The sequence below is a fragment of the Sorex araneus genome, chromosome 1 (genome assembly GCF_027595985.1).
Source record: "Sorex araneus isolate mSorAra2 chromosome 1, mSorAra2.pri, whole genome shotgun sequence".
Lineage (NCBI taxonomy): Eukaryota > Metazoa > Chordata > Mammalia > Eulipotyphla > Soricidae > Sorex > Sorex araneus.
In genome coordinates this window covers 403,567,882-403,586,109 of record NC_073302.1, presented here as the reverse complement: position 1 = coordinate 403,586,109, position 18,228 = coordinate 403,567,882, and the positions used below count along the sequence as shown (strand labels likewise).

The following is an 18,228-nucleotide window of genomic DNA, read 5'->3' as shown; positions in this document are numbered from 1 at the left end:
AATAAAGGGATTCTATCTTTTTATAATAGTTATGATGTAATGTTAAGGGAGCCAGTAGGGGATGGTGAGGTCCTGAGAGCCTTTATTTCCTGAACCTGAATGGGTCACAGGAAGGAGCTACTACCAGACCCCCCACAAGAGCTAAAGCCTTGAATGAGGGGTTGTTGTTCAGCTGGTGTTGTGGCCTTTGACAGAAGAAGGTAGCCATGGTCAAACTTTAGATTACTGAGGAGTGGGGTGTGACTCAGAGAAATAAGTAACTCAGCTTCTCCCTCTCTTACCACTATCCTTAAACCTCCTGTTGATATATCCCTTGACTGAACAACCCAGTCACAGCCAGTATGTACAGGGCAGAGATAATGGCCAGCTTTCTTGGGCCCAACAGGTCAGAGAACCCAGGGGTAGGTTTACAAGGGAAAATGGTATCTATGTAGCAGAACCATCATTGTGTGTCTTGTTTTCTTTCTTTTTTTTTTAATTCCTGGGTTTTGTTTTCAGCTCCCGCATGTCTTTGTGAATTGTGTTGAATGCTTTACCTTAAGACTGCTTTTGGAACAAATTTTAAATAAGTTGAATCAACTTAGTTCTCCAGAGGAAGAACGTTCTACTCTAATAACCTGTGAAACACTTAATGACTTTGTTCGCTTGTTTAAACAAGTAACCAAAGCTGAAAATCTCAAGAATCAGACTGTATATATTGTAAGTAATTTAATTATATCCTATTTTATTTGAAGACTTATGCATTAGCTTAACTTCCATCTGTATTTGTTTTGAGTCCCATGTGAGGTTTGGGGGGATTAAAAAATGTGTTAAATATGTTTCTTATCCGAACGTCAGTTTAATAGAGTTATACATACTGCCATACAGACTGTGGTTAGTGATAGCCACGAGATACAGATTACTGGCTAAGGTGCATATGATGTAGTCTCAGGAGGTGATGTCATTTCACATGGATCAAAAACAGTGATTAGGGTATCATGGAAGAAACCTAAGAAGAAGAATTTCAGATAAGAGTATTAAAAGCTAAGACATGCAGATGGAAATGGAAACCAGGAAATGCCAAGAAGTCTGCTTTTGTTATTTTGGGGGGAGTGTGGTAGAGGGTGGTAGCAGGACTCCCATGCAGTGTTTAGGGGTCCCATGCAGTGTTTATTTTCAGTGATATTCAGCTGGGTTGTCCAAATGGTTCTGTTTGGGGCCCTTTCTGTGCTGGGCCCTCCCAGAGCCTTCTGGTGGTGCTTGGGGCCAACTGGGTGCACCTGGAAGTATTCAGGGACCTCTAGAGTTATATCCAGTAGAGGCCTGAGGGTGGGGGTGGGATAGTGGTGGGGGGCACACACATGACATATGATGCCCAGAGGTCAAAGTCAGGAGTCAAACGTACATGCATGACAGACCTCAAAAACCTGCCTTGCTTGTGCCCCTGACTCCTGAGTTTTCTTCCCTGTTCTTATATAAAGATTTTTGAGCAACAAGTACACTTTAAGGGAGATTACTCTAAAAGCATTCAAGTACATGGATATTGTGGGGAGAAATGATTTTGAAGATGATATTATGGAATATTTGGGCCTGAACTAGTTGGGGCTGAAGGTGCAAAAAGGAGTCAATGGAAGAGACCGTCCACGTCAGCCTTATATGCAGGCCAGGTTATTGGGGAAAGATGAAATGTTTGATTTTAGATTGGGTAAGTGTAAATTAACTTGGTATAGTTGTTAACAGCAACGTGAAGATGATGAGCAAGACAATAGAAATTATTCAGTGTTTTACATCAGTGAGTTTCTTCCCTCATTTCCTTCTCTTTTATATTTTGGTAATCAGGGTTGCACATTTGGTTGCTTTGCTCAGGCTCTTGGCTGAAAACCACACACTGTTGGTTATGGTATATGGGAAATTACACATTTGTGGTTCCAGGGATAGCAATGACATTGTTATCAGGATCTCTCTCAGCATAGAGCTGGTGCTGAGGCCAACCCGGGTTCAATCCCCAGCACCACATATGGTACCTCGAGCCCACCAGGAGCAAGGCCTGATCACAACCAAAAACCAAAGTATATCTCACTCATGGGGTTGGAGTGGTAGTACAGTAAGTAGGGCTCTTGCCTTATAAGCAGCCAATCTAGGTGTGATTCCTGTTTCCCTCTGTGGTCCCCTGAGTACTGCCAGGCCAGGAATATGCCCTGAACACCACCAGGTGTGGCCCCCCAAAACAAAATTAAAAACCACTCATCTAGGAAATAGCTTGGTCTTTTGCTGAGGGAGGGTAAGCAGCAGGAATTTGGACTTTAATTAATTGGAATATAAGGAAATAAGTCCATCATAACAGAAGGATGTATCTTAACGTGGATTTTTGATAGTGACAGTGCTGTTCAGACCAATATTTTAGGAATGAGGAGGAATGACCCCAGAATACTATTTTAGTAATAATTCTTTGGTTGGTTTTTAAATTTATTTTGTTTGATTTGTTTGGGGGCCATAGCCAGCTGGGTTTCAAAGCTTATTCCTAGCTCTCCGATCAGAGATCACTCCTGCTGGGGCTTGGGGCACCATATGTGGTACTGGGCATCAGACCTAGACTGTGTGCAAGGAAAGCTACCTTCCTGCTATACTGTCTCTTCACCCCATTTTTTGTTTTGAGGCCATAAAAAATGGCGCTCAGGGCTTATTCTTGGTGCTGCACTCAGGAATCACTGCTGATGGTTCTTGGGGGACCATGTGTGGGGAAAATGAAGCTAGCTTGGTAGCAGGCAAGGCAAGCGCCTTCCCTGATGTACTGTTGCTCTGGGCCCCACTATAAATACTGTTTAGAGTAGACATGTAAAGTAACATACTCGTTGGTAAGCTCAAATTCTCAGGACATAATAGAGAAAGATGCTGAGAATATTTTCTAGTACATAAATTGGCTAATAAATCAAGAGCCTGTAGAATATCTTCCTCTAATTTATTAAGAGAAATATTTGCATCTGAATTAAAGTTTTGCTTTTCTGACTATTATCTGATACTTGCTTTTTGAGAGATCATTTATTAGAGTGCCATAAAATTATTAAGTACAGTGGATAACTGTCACATCGAAAAAGTAAACTTTTGCTGGTTTTGCTTTGTGTTTTTTATTAAAATGGGTATAAAAATGAACCAATTTATTTGAATTAATTGTATCTAGATTAGAGAGTTATTTAAATAGAGATTGATGGGAAACTTGCATAATGAGAATGCAAAGTGGAGAATTTAAATGATATCTTCTTAGCAGTAACCAATTTTTACTTTATTTTGTCAAAACTAATTAGGAAGGAAATATCTTAAGTTGATTACTCTCATAAATTGTTTTAAGCTATTAATTGATACAAAGCAATTTGGACTATTTGCAGAAACTTTAGTTTCTGTATTTAAGTTTTATTTCTAATTGAAATTATTAGCAAAGTGTGAATGTATTTAAAAAAGCGGGTTTCTGGGCCAGGAATGTAGCTTAGTTGTGGAGCACTTGCCTTGTATGTGTGAGGCACTGAATTCAAATCATAACTTGGCAAAAAACAAAACCAACCATTTTTGGAGAAAGAATGGTTTCAATAATAAGAAGGATATGTACAAGATCAAAATCTTGCCATTGTTCAAGGAGACAGACACAGAATCATGGATAGAAAGAATTATCTATTACTACTGTTTATTTCTTTGAGTTTTGAGCAACACCCTGCAGGGCTTGTCCCTGGCTTTGTGCTTAGGGATCAGCCCAGCAATGTCTGGGGGACCATATATGGTGCTGGGAATCAACCCGGAGTTGCCTGTATGTGAGTTTCAAAGAAGTGTGGGCACAGGGACGTGTCCGTTTGGTGGCAGAGAACCCTAGCTGACCCATGGCAATGGACGGGTGAAGGATGGGAGAAATAGGGAAATGGAGAAACAGGGCTCCAGGCTGGTTGGTAGTTTATTTCTCTCTCCTCCCCAGTGTAGTTCGATCTCTCCCCTTTCAGCATAGTTATTTCTCCTTTTCTCCCTTCTTACAGCATAGTTATATAGAAATCATGAAAGGTGGGGGTACACATAAGGTGGGGTTGAACATTGTCATACAGCAAACAGATGTAAAGCCACTCCTTCAGGGGAAGTTCTCGGAGATTAACTCAAGGACAAAATCTCATCTGAGGGTCTAGTACTCCAGATTACTAGGAGATCCACACAAGAGTGGGATTCCATCCAGGATGTATTGTGTTCTCCTTTTCTCAGTTAGTAATCCATTTAAACAACCATATTAAATTTACTTCTTACTATTATTTCTAGTCATTTTGTATGAACACAGTAAGAGATATAGTATGCTTAAAGGTTGGTTCTTCCTTGAAGCATCTCACTATATATCTCAGACCATAGTACTCAGGCCAAGTTAGTCTTTCCTAACCCCAGCAGGGTTCTTATTTAGTTACTTTTTTGGGGGTCATGATAGTGTTTGTTCCATGGGCTTGCTCTTAATTTATTATACTTATGGTGCTTGACCATTCCCTTTTTGATGCCAGGGTAGCTTACAGCTTGCCCTGGGTCCTTGTCCCTCTCTGGGACCCTCCTTGTGGGGAAGTTAGGAAGTAAAGGCAACTGAGGCTTAAGTCAGGTAAATATGATGGATGCCCAGGAGTAAATATTATTCGAAGTCAATTAACTCCCATGTTAGGAAAGCATAGCATCAGCTGTCTTCTTGTATCTCTATAAGAAGGACATTACTAAGCCATACAAAGGATGTAAAGGAAAGAGAAAAGCAATATAAGATTATTAGTGTCTGATGGAATTGTGTGTATCTCAGGGGCACTGTTGTGGGAATAACTCAATAAACCTAAGCTCCCTGAGTCGAGGAGCAAGGACAAACCAGTGTTATCCAGCGGCTGTATATGAGGCAAGCACCTGAACCCCTTACTATCTCTCCACCTGGTAGAAAGAATACTGTTTAAATGTCCATACTACCAAAACAATTGTAGATTTACATTGATTTTTTTTGTCAAAATAGAAAAGTCAGTGCTAAAATGTATATGGGGTCACTAAAAGAATGAATAGCCAAGGCTATCATGAAAGAAAAGAATTGAACTGTATATTAAAAATCTAAAGTATTTTAAACTTTATGAAACAGACATTACAGTGGATATAGAGATTATTGTAACAGAACTAAGAGCCCAGAAATAAACCCTTGCATGTATTATCAACTAATATTTGATAAATGAACCAAGAATATTCAGTAATAAAAGGATTATCTCCTCAATAAATGATCTGAGAAAATTGGATAACCACATCCAAAAAAAATTAAATCCCTATTTTATTTATTTATTTATTTTTAATTTATTCTTTTATTGAATCACCATGTGGAAAGTTACAAAGCTTTCAGGTTTAAGTCTCAGTTATACAATGCTCAAACACCCATCCCTTCACCAGTGCACATATTCCACCACCAAGAATCACAGTATACCCCCCCAGCCCCACCTCCCCAGCCCCCCACCCCGCCTGTGTAACTGATAAATTTCACTTTACTTTCACTTTGCTTTGATTACATTCAATATTTCAACAAAAAAAACTCACTGTTATTGTTTGGAGTCTTTCCCCCCTAAAGTTGGACCTGTTGAAAAGGAAGCATTTGATAATTTGTTTTCCATTGCTGAGAATGAAGAGATATGAGGTCGAGCGGCCGCACTAGCGGCCGCACGGTTTTGTAAATCCCTATTTTAAACTATTCACAAAAAATTTACTCAAAATGAATACATATATATATATATATACACTAGTATAGACATTTAATATATACAATTTATTATATAGTATTTTTATATAAGCTATATCTCTAAAAGACATGTACTTTTAAGAATGTAATTTCATATCATTGTTACGTTGAATTACTTTTCATGTGATGCCAGGACAGTACACTAGTGAAATATGCATTGTACCTGAACTGTATTCCTGGACACATAATTCAGTCTTACCTAAATCATAATCATTAAGCCAATTAATGTTTAATATGTCCTTTAAGAGAGAGAAATTTTACCTGATGAAATTTAGAATTATTCTTTCCTCAAGTCAGATTTGTCATTTTCAGTTCACAGTAGACATGAATTTTTGTTTGATTTGTTTTAAATAATCAAGACATTTATTTGAGCACAGGGATGATGATGTGGGTCCTCATCGTAGGCACACTCCCATGGCTTGGCCCTCATCACTTAGCAGTGTCATTAAAAATGCACAGTTTTTATTGACCTTGGAGAATCTTAGGTCTTTTTTCCCCTTTATTTTTGATGTTACCACGGGTCTTGTAATAGGTTGTGGTACTTGCTCACAATTGATCAGGGTGTGCAATGTGTGGCACCAGGGATCACACTAGTAGTGTTGCTGGGATTGTGCTCAGACATGTGGGTGTAGCGCCAAGCTTCAAATTTAGGCTTCAGGCATGCATGGCACTCTACCCACTGAGCCACGTCCTTGCTCTCCTAAAATAAAATTTTTTAAATGTGCCTGTGACTCATCCTCTAGTTTTTGGGCAAAAAAACCTGTTAAAAGTATTCTTTTTTTTTTTTAACTTACTTGATCTGTTTGAAAAGGTCTTCTGCAAATATATAAGCATTGTAGCATTGTTATCCCGTTGTTCATTGATTGCTCGAGCGGGCACCAGTAACATCTTCATTGTGAGACTTGTTACTGTTTTTGACATATTAAATACACCACGGGTTTATCTTGTAAGTTTTCTATGTAATATGTTATGCTTTGTGTATTATATAGATTCTAGGTAAAATGTTAGTCTTGACTTGTGTATTATATAGATTCTCTGTAAAAAATTTTGTAAATTAATTGTGTGTGTGTGTTTTTTTTTTTAAATAAGGTTCTAGATAAAGCAGAGTATTTGAGAGAGATGGAAGCAAATCTTTTGCCTGGGTTTCTTAGGTTACAAGAACTGGTAAGTAATAAAAGAGGATATTTTTCTCCTATAGCCAAATCAAGAGATTATATGTCAAATTTTTTCATTTTGTGAGAACTAAGAAATGATACTTGATATATAAACTTAATATACATTTCACTTCATGAAAAAGTGAATTTTATTACTTTTGATAGCATTTATTTTTCAATTATTTTTGCAACTAGCATTAACTTTCTACTAAAAGATTTTAGGGGTTTGCTAGAGAAAGTCTAGATGTTAGGATCTATAAATTAAATCAAGATTTTTTTTTTTTAATCAGGTTGGAGAGATAGCATAGCAGGTAGAGCGTTTGCCTTGCACGCTACTGACCCGGGTTCGATTCCTCCTTCCCTCTCAAAGAGCCCAGCAAGCTACCAAGAGTTTCCTGCTCACATGGCAGAGCCTGACAAGCTATCCGTGGTGCATTCAAAATGCCAAAAACAGTAACAACAAGTCTCACAATGGAGATGTTACTGGTGCCTGCTCGAGCAAATCGATGGGCAGTGGGATGACAGTGCTATAATGCTACAGAGCTATTCTGAATAATATAGAAATTTGTCTTATGACCCACTCAGTATCAGAACTAGCTTTGTATTTCAGTTTACAGTTGTGTTGGCAATGAGCACTACTCTTAATTGCCATCTAAGAAACAAAGAACAGGGACTTAATAAGCACATATCAGGTCAAAGCCAAATATTGTACTGTAGTTTGAACAAAGGAATATGGTGGGAGAATTCTTTGTTGACCACTGCCAATTAGTTTAGGCATATAAACTCAAAATAACTGGCTGTTTCCTACTAATAAGTGCAAAAACAGAATCAGTTGCTACTCATCATTTATGTAGTTGATGACCATACTGTAGCCAATTGGATTGGTATCTTCAACCTCTGTCCAGCAGAGATTGGTCGCTGAGAATTGAGACAGACACAATGGCTTGTCCAGGTAATGAATTTGCTCAAACAGCTCCAAACAAAGGGCTCTTCGGTTTTCTATTACATACCATCTCCATACCCCTGCTCCCTCTAGTCTTGTATGATAGACCTGATGAGTTAGTACAAAGAAATGTGAGTGCAGCTTCGGTCTTGGGGCAGGTGTAAGCAGCAGCCTTGAGACTGTGCGAACACTGCTCCCTTTTGCAGAACCCTACAGGCGAGTCTGTGTTGGGGCTTCTCTGAGTCTGAGCAACATCTGTGAGTCTCCTGTAAATCTTTTCTCTCTCCCTAGCCTGATTTTTCAGGATGCTGCTCGTATCTAGGGGCCTGTATCTAAGGCCCCCAATTCCCACACATATTTAATTAATGTTATTTACAATGTGTTGTTATTTAACCTGAACATTTATTTTGGCTTGGTTTTTGAGGGTTGGTTTTTTTTTTTTTAATTTAATTTTTGAATTTGGGAGTCATACCTAAGAGATGGCTTGGGGGCTGTTCCTGATCTGTGCTCAGGAGGACCATGTGATGCTGGAGATTGCCACAAGGCAAGGCCAGGACCTTCCCCTGTCCTCTTTTAGCCCTGGACATAGGAAGATTTTAAGCTCACTGTCACACCTGCCTTCCCTAACACCTTGAACCTTGGCCTTCTGACCCTCCAAAGTTCAGGTAACTGTAACTGATAGTTCCTCTCGGTGGCCCCTCAGGGGCCTTGGGAAGCATTTCCTTTGATCTGTTTATGAAGCCAGGCTTTTGCTGAGCAGAGGCTGGCAGGAGAGGTGAGTGAGGGTCTGCTGTTGAGCCAGTGTCATCAGGTAGCAAGTAGCTGCCAATGTAGACCTCAGCAGCATCACAGCCAGGAGATGTGCCAGGAGATATGGACAATGGCTTCTCAGGAGCATGACCTTCTTGAAAAAAATTCACTGCACCTTTCCAGGCTTTTCTCCTAAGACTCTGGTTCTGTCAGAACCAGTGTTCCCTTCCCTGGCACGAGGGAACTGCCTCCTGGATACCCAGTCTCAGGTACTGGAGACTTGGTGAGGGCCTGGGATTGGATGAGGTGCCCACTCTTACGTGGATCCTGGTGCCTGGGTGTGAGGTGGTGCTATTTGCCTTTGCATTTTAAGATGACCAGAGCAGCTGGCCCTCCATAGAAACAGCACTCTGACCTCTCTCTAAGGAGTATTTGTATTCAGGGGTTCAAGAATACAAATATAAACAGCCTTTGGCTTTATCATTTTTATGGATGCTGCAAGCATAAATAGTTTAACCCACTTAATTTTATGTTTGTATTATTTAAGTGTCAAGTAGCATAATAAAAGCTCCGCAAATATAGAGGAAACAGTGCTTAGAATATTTCCACCTTTTCAATGTTAATTACATTATTCAGATTTAATAAGCTACTAGAAGTTCCTAGAGGGCCAAGGCTGTGTCCTAAAATTCACTTATAGTAATAGTCATCTGGAAGCGATGTGGAAAGGATAGGAGGATAGGAGTGAAAGGATAGGAGTGTAGTTCTTAGACTTTCTTGGAACTTTCCTCCCATGGAGAAAGTCTAATCTTTTCTAGTTTGATTAACACCTTGAGATTTTGCTTTTGAGACCAGGATCATCCTATTGAAGTAGATGTCTCCTTTTTTTCCAATTTGTGTGTGTGTTGTTTTTGTTGTTGTTGTTGTGGTTTTTGTTTTGTTGTTCTTATGCATGCCTTCATCTGCTATTCTCCATTGCTTTACACTTTCCTGCCTGGTAGCCAGAGTGCATTCCTTCTGCCCCCCCCCCTTTGTTTTCTTTTTGGGTCTCACCTGGAGATGCACAGGGGTTACTCCTGGCTCTGCACTCAGGGGACCATATGGGATGCTGGGAATCGAACCTGGGTCAGCCATGTGCAAGGCAAATGCCCTACCCGCTGTGCTATCACTCCAGCCCCCATCTGCCCCCTTTTTTTACTGGGGTCTTCCAGTTAATGCTCAGAGGGACTAACAATGATAGGAGACTAACTAGATCAGACAGTTTATTGCCTGAATATATGGCTGTGTTGCTTAGATCTCTTGGTGCTGAGGCCACGAGGGCCACACCCGACAGTGTTTGGGGAATTTCTAGACTGTACCAGGTGAGCCTTGAGGGGCCTTGCTGCATGAGGGCATCAGATTGAAAGCTGTCTCCTGCACTGCAGAGTACATTTTTGTGTTCTCTTATCCATACAGTAGCTATACCCTCGATTTTCCCCTTGTACCTGGTAATGGTGATCACACATCTTGCCGTGTAGTTAGGCCTTTCACTTTTAAAAAAGTTTTGCCTGTGGAAACTAAAGAAAATTAATGGATTCATAGAATCTCAACTCTGTCAGATAAGAAAATTGTTGTTTTGGCATTTCTGAAAATGAAGTATCTAACATTTTATATTGTTTTGCTGATTAAAATGAAGTTTAATTATGATAGATATCATTATATGTTAAAGTTATTTTCAGTTTACCAGGTAAAATTATTAACCTAAAATTATTAACTTTAGATTTATAAATGCCCTCCTTTTAACTTAATATTGTTTAACTGATTTTATGAGATGTTTTTGAAAAATCATTTTAAAGCACATATAACTCAATGCTTTGTAACCCAGATTGTGTTTAGAACATGCACTTTTATTTCTATAGAAATAAATTCAAGGATCTCTTAAAAAATTAAAGAGATTATAAGACAAAAATGCACTTGAAACAAAAGTACTTTCTCTTTGATAAAAATACTAAATTTTTTCCAAGTTATTGATGTATTGAACTTTGCCATTGTTAACCAAAATGTGTTTCTAAATAAATTATAATATAAGATTAAGTGAAAGTTAGGAAACAAAAATGGCTAAATCAACATCAAAGTATAGTATGATTTTATATATGAGAGTGGGTCTGGGTCTTAAGAATAGAAAAAAAATAGCTGTAGTACAAATTACTCACTGCTTTTCTTGATTCTTTTGATAGATTCAATTCTATTTCAAATGATGTCTAATTACTTAAAAATTATATTTTCAATAGCAGTATTTAAACAGGTTTTTAATACACATTCAGCATCAAGTTTACTCAATGGCTTCCGTGAGAATAACCTTTAATTTTTGGGTGCACTCCATTTTGGGGTCACCAGTCTCCCTTAACTCTGAAACTTTGCTTCTTTCTGGTCCACCCCACTTGTTTTTATTCCAACTTGGCATCTGTAATTCCTTTCTTTTAAGTTTTGAGATTCTCTCTTCCATATTTTCTAAATAAAACTAATTTGCTTCACTCTCAACAAAAGCCACAAAACAAAGAAACCACTTTAATCTTCATAATTGTGGTTAATTGGTGGGGCATATCTGTTTTTCTTCAACTCATTTCCTTTGCTCTGAGTTGCTGTAGCCATTTAAGTAAGAGATATTTTGCTGTTTTTGCTGATTGAAAGCTTATGATTTCCTTTAAAATTCCTACACAAGGCCTTGTCTTTATTCAAGCAAATGTGTTTCAGATTTTCTATAAAATAAGCCCTTGTATGACTGTCCTCACATTAATAGGTAACAGAAATGTCAATTAACCAAAAAGTTTTATGGAAATTTCTATAATTATGTATAAAAATTTGCAAGTGGATGAGCTCCTTGATTAGGTTTTCTAAATACAGCTCGTTAATATGCAAATAATTTCTTGTATATTGGAACTTTGCTGGATTTATTTGAAAGAAAAATTCAAATGGAACTGCTGTTGTGATTAATATTTTAATGCATAGTTATTTTTATTTATCTTTTGCAGACTGACAGAAATGTGACTGTTATCTTTCTCAGTGAAATAGTGTGGGAAAAGTTTCGTCCAAATACTGGATGCTTTGAACCATTTGTCTTGTATTTTCCTGATTATAGCATAGGTAATTCTTAAAACATTATTTTAACAAATGGTATTCAGTAAGACCGATTTTGTTGTTTGAAAAATTAAACTAGCATATTCAAATGGAAATACTTTGTATCTTAATCTGTTAGGATTTGCTACCAGTGTCATCTAAAATGCTGCTTATGTTTCTCCACATGTAGAGATTTTATTGAATTGCTGAGAGCTATATAATTACCAAAGTTTTTTGAGTGGGCAATTCTCATATGTTCTCATAAGGCTGTTGGTGTATTTTCAATGTCACAGTACATTAAGGTATATATTTTGTGACTGTACCCACTTTGAAAAGAAGACTCAGACTGTGTTGACAAAGCCCATTAAAGTTGTATAAGAAATATTTGCCATTACTCTAAGTACTATTTGTAATGTGTCTTGATTTTATAAATCTCATGTTTTAGTGACTATAACTCTTATAGTGTCAGCTGTTTGCCCCTATGTTTCTTAATTTCCTTTTGTTTATATTTAATCTTAAATTGAACAGATTTTAATGATTTTTGTTTCTGGAAGAACATAATAGCTTTTTGTTTTGCTGAATAACTTTGTAGATACTGTGCTGTCACAAATTAAATAATTCCTTTGATTCCAAGATTATGGCTGAAGTATCAGTAAAGCCAGCTAGAAAAAAATAGCATTTCTTAACCTTGGCTTTATTAACACTATTCCTGTGAACCAATCAGCTGTGAACATTCACTGTTAAGAGTAACACATTTTTGTCTATTTTCACAAGACCAGCAGTCAACTAAGACTCCTTACCTTAGCTTATTAACCAAAAAGGTGGGGCAGGAGGGGGGAATGTACCTAAAATAACTGAAGCAAGCTCTTACTTTCAGTAGCTTCTTTACTATGAAAATCACAAAATAAGAAGTGAGTAGGGAAAAAAATGTTACTTTAAAAAAAATTTACACTATGGGGCTGGAGCGATAGCACAGCGGGGAGGGCGTTTGCCTTGCACACGGCCGACCCAGGTTCGATTCCCAGCATCCCATATGGTCTCCGGAGCACCGCCAGGGGTAATTCCTGAGTGCAAAGCCAGGAGTAACCCTGGTGCATCGCCGGGTGTGACCTGAAAAGAAAAAAAAGGGGGGGGAATTACACTATGTCATAATTATTTTAAATTTATTTACTGTTATTTGTTTTAGGCTTAGCAGGTATAAAATTATTTAGAATTTCCCGTTGAAATCCCCGTTGATTGTCGGAGTTGCTCTAGCAGTCTCAGTAACCTCTATATTTGTCCTATCCCTGAGATTTTAGAAGCCTCTCTCTACTCGGCCTTCCCAACGATGCCGCATTGGAGACTCTTTCAGGGTCAGGGGAATGAGATTCAGCTGGTTACTGGCTTTGGCATATGGATACACCATGGGAAGCTTGCGAGGCTGTCCCATGTGGGCAGGAAGCTCTCAGTAGTTTGCTAGTTTCTTCCAGGGGAAAAGTAGGTTATAAGATATCTCGCAGCTGCACCCTTCTGGGAGCTTGCTTTTAAGTCTCTGGATGTTGGCCGTTGATGGGATTACACATACCCGGGTTCCTCTGCCGGTACCTTCATGCATGAGGCTTGTCCGAACGTATGGAGAGGGGCCTTGAGCATGGCTGTAGCTATGGTCTTTGGCCGCCGGGAGCCTTGCTTAAATTCTAGCCCGAGGGAAGCTAGAATTTAAGCTTAGCTTAAATTCTAGCTTCCCTCGGGGCGGGGAGGGAAGCTAGAATTTAAGAAAATTATTTTAAAATTCTAGTTTCTGCATATTAATGAATCTAGATTAAAGCATTGCATTAATGTAAAGGATTTAATTTTTTTTTTCTTTTTGGGTCACACCCACCATTGTCCAGGGGTTACTCCTGGCTCATGCACTCCTGGTGGTGCTTGGGGGACCATATGGGTTGCTGGAAATCGAACCTGGGTCGGCTGCATGTAAGGCAAATGCCCTACCCTCTGTGCTATTGCTCCAGCCCAGGATTTAAAATGTTTAAAGAGCTGCAAAGCATCAGATAATGTTTAAGGAGATAAATTAAGTGATCTTCCCAGTTTTAGAGTATGAGCAAATAGATTTTTGAGAAGTATATAATAATGGAGTCAAGTTTACTTTGATTATAAAATTTTAGAATCACTTACATACTTTTTTCTAAAACAAATCACTGTAATCACACAAGAAGTTCTAAGGGGAAATACAAATTAGTAGGGCAAAATATAGTCAGTACAAGTAAGCATGAGATTTACACTAAATCACACTAAAAAATAATTTTGGTGGTTAATGTCATCCAATTGTAACTTAATGAATCTTTAGAAATACAGTGTCTGATATCGGGACACCCTTTTATTTCAGCAGTGATCTGTAGAGATCCAGTTTAGAATTCCTGTTATATGGTCTCTGTCACATACATGTGCTACTCATCTTTTGGAAAGCATTTTGCTTTACATACATGTGCTACTCATCTTTTTGGTAAAGCATTTCATGTGGATAATAAGTGCATTTGACCAGGTTTTTGGTTTAGTTATATCAGCTAGTATAAGTTATACTCCAATAAGCAACTTGAAATTCTCAGTAATTTAATATCTTGCTTCATAATCTTGGTGCTATTGTTGTCTCTTATTTTATCTTCATATTTATTATAAATTCCTTGATACATTGTTATTAATAGTCTTATTAATTATATTCTTAATTAATAGCATTAATAGTCTTAATATTAATATTAATCGTTAATAGTCTTGAATAAGGCAATAAAGCTTTATTGTTTATCCTGCTGGAGATTAAGCTTCTCGGATACATGGGTATATAGTTTTAATCATAGTTTAAGCCATTTTAACCACTAGTTCTTGAAAATTCTCATTGTGATTTTGTTTTTGGACCATACCTGGCAGGGATAGGGCTCCTGGCTCTGCACTCAGGGATCACTTTTGGTGGGCCTTGGGGACCATATGGGGTGTCAGGGATTGAACCTGAGACTGTCTGGTTGCTTCCAACCCCTTGAACTGTTGCCACAGTCCCAGTATTAGACTCAAAAGGCTATTTGTAAGGTGGTTTTTTTTTTTTTTTTGAGAGAGAATATAAGAATAGCCTTATCCATGGTATCCATGGGTTAGGCTTCACCTCTAAGACATAGCCCTTTTGAGATCTCTGGTGAATGCCCCATGCATTCAGCTTACTTTCTCCATTCTGACAAGTGGTCGCACTCACAATTCATGGCCCTGTACGAGTACTGGGAATAAAGCTGACTTATAGCATTTCAATACTTTTTAAATAATGTTTTTGGCTTGGGCTGGAGTGATAGTGCAGCAGGTAGGGCATTTGCCTTACACACAGCCATCCTGGGTTTGATTCCTCCGCCCCTCTCGGAGAGCCTGGCAAGCTACCGAGAGTATCTCGCCTGCCTGGCAGAGCCTGGCAAGGAACCCATGGCATATTCGATATGCCAAAAACAGTAACAACAAGTCTCACAATGGAGATGTTACTGGTGCCCACTCAAGCAAATCTATGAGCAACGGGATGACAGTGACAGTTTTTGGCTTTTGGGCCACTCCTGGCGATGCTCAGGGGCTACTGTGTCTCAGTACACAGCAGTACTCCAAGAGCCATGTGGTGGCAGGGATTGAACCTGGGCCTCTGACATGCAAAGCATGTGTACTCACTAGCCTTTTGTATGTACTCTCTCCCCAGCTCCAGTAATTGTTTCCCTTCTCTTGGAAGTTGTTGACCTCTGGGGTTTGACTCTATGTACATGTAGACTGGCATTCAGCCAAAAATTAAGGACTGTTCATCCCACACGTTTGTTCCTGGAGCTTTTTCTCTGTGTAGCTTTTTTCCTCTCTCGTTCATTGCCCTGCGGATTCTAACTGCCTCAGCTCCTTCTGTTCTGTTCTCTGTCTCCTCAACTCAGTGACATTCATGGACTTTCTTTTGGAACTTTTCCTTATACCACAAGTTCTAAAATTACCTCTAATGGAAATTCTCAGTGGTTTAACTTGGTAGGGCTATCCTAATGGCATGACTGTTCTTTACTGCCTATTTGATGTTTGACAATAGTTTTTTGCTTTATATTGCCCAATTTTTAATTGCATTGAAGCTTATTTTTGGATTCTCTCTAACTGGAAGCAGAAGTTCTTCAAGTTAGAAATTATTTTTCTTTGTGTACTAAACTAGTGATCTTTAGCAGCTGGGTGGTAGTTCTGATCCACAGAAATTTTCTGCCAATTTACTAAAAAAAGATATTGAAGCTTAGACCATATTTGGATATCAAATTTCATGATCTTTGGGGACTTGTCAGATGGTTTCTCCTTTTATTTGCTACCAGTGACTGGCCTAACCACTGAGCAGTCAGACCCAAATAGCTTAGCAGTCCTATTGTTTTCATTTGTGAGGGAAATTTGTTTGTAAGTTTGAATTGTTGTAGTTTTCAGAGCTGGCATGGCTCCTTTAATATAGAGTTGTACTCAGAGTTTAGCTGAGCAACTGCTCTATCACTGAGCAACTGGTTTACTTTGATAGCAGCATAGTGAGAATTCTAACTCTTGAGACTTTTAGCAGGACTGAAATAAGGGACTGCTAAGAGTGGTGAACACTGAGAATTACCTGAATGGAGTTGCTAGATGGAAATATTTAGCCCTGAGGAGCTCAGGAGTGCTGTCTGAACTGGAGACTTAACTGTTTTCCAGATTGCTTCATTCAAGCACGTAGAGATCGTCTTTTATGCTTGTGTGTCTTCATCTGTTTGATCATCTGTTCCTTCCCTCCCTCTTCCGTCTATTCAGTTCATTTGATGATGATATCTCCAAGTTTTATGACATCTGTTAGAAATTTTGTCACACTTCCCCATATGTACTTTATGAAAATGCTTCATGAAACGAGATTTAAGCTCTGCTACTAGAGTGTAGATTTACTTAGCCTCCAAAGTCAAATTTGGGGATTGTGCATGTTTTTTTTTTTTCTGTACTTGAGTTATAAAAGTATAGATCTAATTACAGTGTCCTATCCAGAATCCCATCAGGATAATACTATTTAATATTTATTAGAATGAAACTAAGTTTGGGGGAGGGTGGGAGGATTTATTTTCGGTTAGCTGCTTCTACTTAAACGTTTCCTTTCAAATTTTTGATGATGAATACTCATTGATAGTTCATATATATTACTTGATCTTATACCTACATATTTTTTATTAATTTTTTTTATTTTTTAATGAATCACCGTGAGGTACAGTTACAGACTTACAAACTTTCATGCTTATATTTCAGCCATACAATGATTGAGTACCCATCCCTCCACCAGTGCCCATTCCCCACCACCAATGGTCCCAGTATCCCTTTCATTCCCCCCCCCCCCCCCCGTTTCCCCTCCCCGCCTCTGTGGCAGGCGCATTCCCTTTTACTCCTGCTCTCTTTAGGGTGTTGTGGTCTGAATGCAAGCATTGAATGACCATCATGATGTTCGGTTTATAGTCTACTTTTGGCATGCGTCTCCCATCCCGAGCAGGCCTTCTAAACACCCTTTACTTGGTGTTCCCTTCTCTGTCTGAGCTGCCTTTTCCCCCAGCATGTGAGGCTGGCTTCCAAACCATAGAGCAAACCTCCTGGTACTTACCTCTACTATTCTTGGCTTACACCTATATTTAACTGACCATGAGGATCTAGGGAGTAGTTAAAATCAAGGGCTGATCTGTTGGAGAGAGTGTTCAGGAGTTCACTTGCTTGCCTTGGATGTGGATTGCCTCAGTTCAGTATGCAGTACCACATGTGATTCTCCAAGCACTGCCTGAAGTGACCCTTGAGCACAGAACCAAGATTAAACACAGAAGACCATTGAATGTGGCCTAACTTGCACACCGTCCCCCCCCAAAAAAAAAACAAAAACAATTAAAGACTCCTGGTTAATGGCATGATAAAAATGACCACTTAATGAGAACCTTATACAAAAGGAAATTGATATGGTCAGAATATACTCTGAGACTTTTTGCTTGAAACTATTGCACAAGTCATAATCTTGTGTAACTTGGTTTTTGAAGTCTTAGTGATAATCAAAAACTTCTTAATGGATATGTTTAAAGAAATCATTACATCAGGAAATCTGAAGGAATTGAAAGAAGGAATGAATGGCTAATTGATCCATGCACTTTAACTGGAGAGTTTTGGTAGTACTCTTTGTCTTTAATTTTACATTGCTTCTAAATACTATATTTCTAGCAAGTTAAAATATAAGTTTAGGATTTAATTTTTATTTATTTATTTAGACTTTGGGTCACACCCACCAGTGCTCAGGGATCACTCCTGGCAGAGCTCAAGGGACCGTATGGGGAGCAAGGATTGAACCTGGGTCAGCCACATGCAAGGCAACACCATACATACCCTCAGTACTATCTCTCCATCACTTACAAATTTGGGACTTTAAATAAAAGATGTTTAAGCAAGAAGAGGAAAGAAATTAAAATACCAAGTATATAGGAAGAAAAGAATTTTCTGTCAGAGGCATGACAAAGCACAGATAATGGTTTTTACCAAAAGTTAATTTCTTTCGTTTT

The 18,228-nt window shown here is 38.6% G+C and overlaps 1 protein-coding gene across 3 annotated transcripts in view; it reads left to right on the top strand.

Moving 5' to 3' along the window:
- The window catches only part of ORC5 (origin recognition complex subunit 5), a 70,075-nt gene that overhangs the window by 5,977 nt on the left and 45,870 nt on the right, over positions 1-18,228 (top strand). For 2 of the 3 annotated variants that reach the window (XM_055137197.1, XM_004602122.2), the window contains exons 3-5: positions 499-699; positions 6,830-6,904; positions 11,596-11,707. In XM_055137197.1, the coding sequence (XP_054993172.1) occupies positions 499-699; positions 6,830-6,904; positions 11,596-11,707 (388 nt within the window). The remainder of the gene's footprint in view (positions 1-498; positions 700-6,829; positions 6,905-11,595; positions 11,708-18,228) is intronic. The other variant, XM_055137204.1, reaches the window with a different exon arrangement.